Source organism: Mobula birostris, chromosome 10 (assembly GCF_030028105.1).
Source record: "Mobula birostris isolate sMobBir1 chromosome 10, sMobBir1.hap1, whole genome shotgun sequence".
Lineage (NCBI taxonomy): Eukaryota > Metazoa > Chordata > Chondrichthyes > Myliobatiformes > Myliobatidae > Mobula > Mobula birostris.
Genome location: NC_092379.1, coordinates 33384519 through 33390555, shown reverse-complemented (window position 1 = coordinate 33390555; position 6037 = coordinate 33384519). Strand labels below are relative to the sequence as shown.

The window sequence follows — 6037 nt, the reverse complement described above, 5'->3', positions numbered from 1 at the left end:
GTAAGATCAAATCACCCTCCAACTGGTCAGGATCCACCAGAGTCCTCTTACTCCATCCTGGACGCAGTTCAGATGCAATAACGTACTAGGTTTCTGCTAGCTTTGGCAGTACATACCGTGTACCTTGGATGTCAGCGGCCCTCCGGCAAAAAGGGTTCTGTGCACCTGAGGTCAGTCATTTTCCTGCATCGTACCTTATTCAACTCAACAAATCCGGTTGATTTTCAAACAGCTTTATTAACAATACAAAATACAGAGTGCTTTAATTGGATAACAAATCAAAACTCTTTTTCCAAAGTTTCAGAGTATTAAGGAAGTCACTTGCAGAAATAGACTGCATATATTAAACCAGCCATTTTGCATGTTCTTAATAAAGGCCTCCCACATCTTCCCTGTTCCACTTCATCTCCTGACTGACCATGGTTTTGAATTCAGGCCTGGCGTGTTTTAGCACAATATCTATTTTTGAATTCCTTTCAATATGATCTGAGAGATCTATTTTCACGTTCCTTTATTATAAATAAAATGATGCTTACAGTTGAAGATTTAAACGGTTTATTTTGTGGCAAACATCCGAGGCATTTGTCACATTGTAAAATCTTTTGGAGTTTTTTTCTGGTCAGCAGGGGGCGCTCACTGCAAGACTAACAGAACAAGGCAACTAATGATGGTTTTCCATGTGCAGGTAACTCTGGTAGTTGCTACTTCGGGGCTGTATGTTCTCGTATTCAATGGAGACCGAATCTGTGCTATCAGGGCTCCAAGTCTCGCTGCCGATGTTTAACCATTCGTTGTCAAAGCTGTCAGAGCGTTCGGAATCCTGTTGACTTGGTTGAGATCTCTGGATCAAGTAATAAATAAACTGAAGTCAGCATATGTGGAAAACAGTTCCGATCGGAATCAAGTTTAAGGAAATAACAAGCAGGATAGCTGAAGGAGAATAGGTGGATGCTGTGTACCTGGATACTCAGAAGGCCTTTGACAAGGTGCTGCACGTGAGGTTGCTTAACAAAACAAGAACCCATGGGATTATAGTTTCCTCCCTCATTCCTGGAGATTTGCAGTTTAGCAGGTTAATTGGCCACTGTAAATTATTTCCCAGTATATAGGTGAGAGGGGAACCTGTGGGGGAGTTGGGGAGAACAATGTTGAATAGTGTTGATGAGCAGAGGGACCTTGGTGTCCAAGCTCATAGCTCCCTGAAAGTGCTACTCAGCTTGATAGGTTGGTGAAGAAGGCTTCCCTTTATTAGTTGAGGCATTGAGCTGAAAAGTCAGGAAGTTATGTCGCTGCATCTGAAGCACTGCATGCAGTTGTGGTCACCCAGTTGTAATAAGGTTTTGAAGAGGGTGCAGAAGAAGTTTACCAGGATGTTGCCTGGCTTAGAGGGCGTGTGCTTTCACAAGAGGTTGGGCAAACTTGGGTTGGTTGCTCTGGACCAGCAGAGACTGAGGGGAGACCTAATAGAGGTTTATATGATTAAGAGCTGCATGGATAGAATAGACAGACAATATCTTTTCCCAGGGGTTGAAATGGCTAGTACCAGAGGGCATGCACTTAAGGTGACAGGAGGTAATTGTAAAGGAGATGTGAAGGGCAAGTTTTTTTTTTACACAGTTGTGGGTGCCTGGAAGGCATTGCCTGGAGTGGTGGTAGTGGCAGATACATTAGAAACTTTCAAGAGACGTTTAGGTAGGCACATGAATGTGAGGAAAGTGGAAGGATATGGACATTGCGTAGGCAGAAAAGATTAGTTTGGCCATTTGATTGCTAATTTAATTGGGTCAGCACAACATTGTGGGCAGAAGGGCCTGTACCTGTGTTTTAATAGAAGGTGCAGCTGACGGTGGGCTGAAAGGCCTGTTTTCCTGCTATATCTGTCTCTGACCTCTGCCCACCTGTCACTCCAGCCTCTACACAACGCTTCCCCATCTTCCTCATTACCATCCAATCATAAATTGTTCGAAACCTTGGACATCCCACACTTCTCCATAGTTATCCTTCAGGAAGTGATGGGGAGTGCCCACAGTTCCATTGAGGATGAAGTTCTGGGCGCCACGGTAACGTAGCTGTTGGCATGATGCTATTACAGCTCGGGCCATCGGTGTTCGTAATTCAATTCCGATGTCAGCTACAGGAGTCTGCACATCCTCTCCGTGACCATGCAGGTCTTCTCCAGGTGCTCTGGTTTCCTCCCTCAGTTCGAGGATATATTGGTCGGTAGGTTAATTGGTCATTGTAACTTGTCCCGTAATTAGGTTAGGGTTAAATTGGTGGGTTGCTGGTGGCACAGCTCAAAGGGCCATGCATCCCAATAAATAGCTAAAATTTAGACCCAGACTATTAGGAAACAGAGATTTATAGTATTTCCAAGTCTGGATGATATATGGTTTGGAAGGAAATTGAAATTGGTTTATTATTGTCACGTGTACCAAAATACAGAGAAAAAAAAAGCTAGCCTTAGCTACTGTTCATACAGATCAAATCATTGCATGGTGCATTGAGGTAGAACAAGGTAAAACAATAATAATGCAGAATCAAGCGTTACAGCGACAGGAAAACTGCAGTGCAAGTAAAGTCTGCTGCAAGATCATAATGAGGTAGATTGCGAGGTCAAGAGTCCATCAAGGAAACCATTCAACAGTCTATAGCAGTGGGGTAGAAGTTGTCCTGATGTTCCCATGTTCCTGCCGCCTTTTGTCTTTCCTGGGGGTAAAGGCCATGGGTTTGTGAGAAGCTGTTGGAGCAGAGTAACTGGTGTGCATTTTATGCACGTTGTATATGCAACATTTGTGCTCTGGTGATGGGTTTAGGAATGTCTTTGTAAGTCCTTGAGTTTTAGGGGAGGGGTTGGTTCAGGAATTAGTCACTGTATATGGGACACTCGTCTTCAGACCTACCCTTGTAGATGAGGTTTCTGGTGATGGGTTTAGTGTCTGTGTCTCTGTGTGGGTTTTAGAGGGGAGGGGGTGGTTCAGGAATTAGTCACTCTATATGGGACGCTCATCTTCAGACCTACCCTTGTAGGGGAGGTTTCTGGTGATGGGTTTAGGAATGTCTCTGTCAGTCTGTGAGTTTTGGGAGGGGAGTTGTTCAGGAATTAGTCACTCTGCATGGGGCACCCATCCACTGATCTGCCCCCGTAGGTGAGGTTTCTGGTGATGGGTTTAGTGTCTGTGTCAGTGTGAGAGTTTTTTTTGGGGGGGGGGGGGGTGGTTCAGGAATTAGTCACTCTGCATGGGACATCCATCCTCTGAGCTGCCCCTGTATTTGTTCTTTTGCTCCAGATTCTAAACAACTGTAGTCTCGTATCTACATGTCCATTGTTCGTTTTCTATTATATAACCATATAACAATTACAGCACGGAAACAGGCCATCTCGGCCCTTCTAGTCCGTGTCGAACTCTTACTCCCACCTAGTCCCACCGACCTGCACTCAGCCCATAACTCTCCATTCCTTTCCTGTCCATATAGCTGTCCAATTTAACTTTAAACTACAACATCGAACCTGCCTCAACCACTTCTGCTGGAAGCTCGTTCCACACAGCTACCACTCTCTGAGTAAAGAAGTTCCCCCTCATGTTACCCCTAAACTTTTGCCCTTTAATTCTCAATTCATGTCCTCTTGTTTGAATCTCCCCCACTCTCAATAGAAAAAGCCTATCCACGTCAACTCTATCTATCCCCCTCATAATTTTAAACACCTCTATCAAATCCCCCCTCAACCTTCTATGCTCCAAAGAATAAAGACCCAACTTGTTCAACCTTTCTCTGTAACTTAGGACACGAAACCCAGGTAACATTCTCGTAAATATTATCTGTACTCTCTGTATTTAGTTGACATCTTTCCTATAATTCAGTGACCAGAACTGTACACAATACTCCAAATTTGGCCTTACCAATGCCTTGTACAATTTTAACCAGGAGCCGCGCATCACGGTGAAGGGCCAGAACCTCCAGGCAGTCGACAACTTCACCTACCTGGGCAGCATACTGTCTCGCGCAGTGAATATAGACGCTGAGGTCAACAACAGGATTGCCAAAGCCAGCGCCGCCTTTGGGAGACTCCGTGAGAACATCTGGGAGTGGAGAGGACTCAGCCTTACCACCAAGCTGAAGGTCTACTGTGCAGTGATCCTTACCACCCTCCTTTACGCCAGCGAGACCTGGACTGTCTACAGCAGACACGCCAAACAGCTCAACCACTTTCACCTGAGCTGTCTCCGCAGACTCCTCCACATCGGGTGGCAGGACAAAGTCCCCGACACGGAAATCCTGGAACGAGCTGGGCTCTGCAGCGTCTACACCCTCCTGCTGAAAGCCCAAGCCAGGTGGGCTGGACATGTGGTCAGAATGCCAGACAGCCGATTGCCTAAGCAGCTGCTGTACGGAGAACTGTGTCAGGGCAAGCGCTCAGTCGGGGGGCAGAAGAAACGTTACAAAGACTGCCTGAAAGCGTCCCTCAAAGGCCTGGGTGTCGACATCAACACGTGGGAGACGCTTGCCCTCGACCGTCCAGCTTGGCGCAGCAAGATCACCACAGGAGTTCGTGCAGCTGAAGTCAGGCGCATCATCGAGGCGCAACGAAAGCGTGTTGTGTACAAGGCCTGAGCAGCATCCACTGCCACGACAGCACCTACCCACTTGTGTCCCACATGTGGGCGAGCCTTCAGGGCCCGGATTGGCCTCATCAGTCACCTCCGGACCCACAGCCACCAATCTCCCATTTGACTTTGAAGCCATGGTCATCTTCGACTACGAAGGATGAACAACAACAACAACAACAATTTTAACATTACATCCCAACTCCTATACTCAATGCTCTGATTTATAAAGGCCAGCATACCAAAAGCTTTCTTCACCACCCTATCCACATGAGATTCCACCTTCAGGGAACTATGCACCATTATTCCTAGATCCCTCTGTTCTACTGCATTCTTCAATGCCCTACCATTTACCATGTATGTCCTATTTTGATTAGTCCTACCAAAATGTAGCACCTCACATTTATCAGCATTAAACTCATTTTGCCATCTTTCAGCGCACTCTTCTAACTGGCCTAAATCTCTCTGCAAGCTTTGAAAACCTACTTCATTATCCACAACTCCAACTATCTTAGTATTATCTGCATACTTACTCATCCAATTTACCACCCCTTCATCCAGATCATTAATGTATATGACAAACAACGTTGGACCCAGTACAGATCCCTGAGGCATACCACTAGTCACCGGCCTCCAACCTGACACACAGATATCCACCACTACTCTCTGGTGTCTCCCATCCAGCCACTGTTAAATCCATTTTACTACTTAAATATTATACCTAACAATTGAACCTTCCTAACTAACCTTCCATGTGGAACCTTGTCAAAGGCCTTACTGAAGTCCATATAGACAACACCCACCGCTTTAACCTTTTCAAAAAATCAATAAGATTTGTCAAACATGACCTTCCATGCACAAATCCATGTTGACTGTTCCTAAACAGACCCTGTCTATCCAGATAATTATATATACCATCTCTAAGAATGCTTTCCATTAATTTACCCACCACTGACGTCAAACTTACAGGCTGTTAATTGCTAAGTTTACTCTTAGAACCCTTTTTAAACAATGGAACAACATGAGCAATATGCCAACCCTCGGCACCATGCCTGTTTCTAATGACATTTGAAATATTTCTGTCAGAGCCCCTGCTATTTCCACATTAACTACCCTCAAGGTCCTAGAGAATATCTTGTTAGGACTCGGAGACTTATCTACTTTCATATTCCTTAAAAGCGCCAATACTTCCTCTTCTTTAATCATCATAGTTAACATAACTTCCCTACCTGTTTCCCTTACCTTACACAATTCAATATCCTTCTCCTTAGTGAATACCGAAGAAAAGAAATTGTTCAAAATCTCCCCCATCTCTTTTGGTTCCACACATAGCCGTCCACTCTGATTCTCTAAGGGACCAGTTTTATCCTTCACTATTCTTTTACTATGTGGTCAGAATGCCAGACAGCCGATTGCCTAAGCAGCTGCTGTAC

General features: G+C 45.1%; 1 protein-coding gene across 1 annotated transcript in view; it reads right to left on the bottom strand.

Moving 5' to 3' along the window:
• Positions 1-661: 661 nt before the first annotated feature.
• Positions 662-6037, bottom strand: part of LOC140203564 (homeodomain-interacting protein kinase 4-like) — a 29968-nt gene continuing 24592 nt past the window's right edge. Inside the window, exon 3 of the mRNA XM_072269608.1 lies at positions 662-841. Coding sequence (XP_072125709.1) covers positions 662-841 — 180 coding nt within the window. The remainder of the gene's footprint in view (positions 842-6037) is intronic.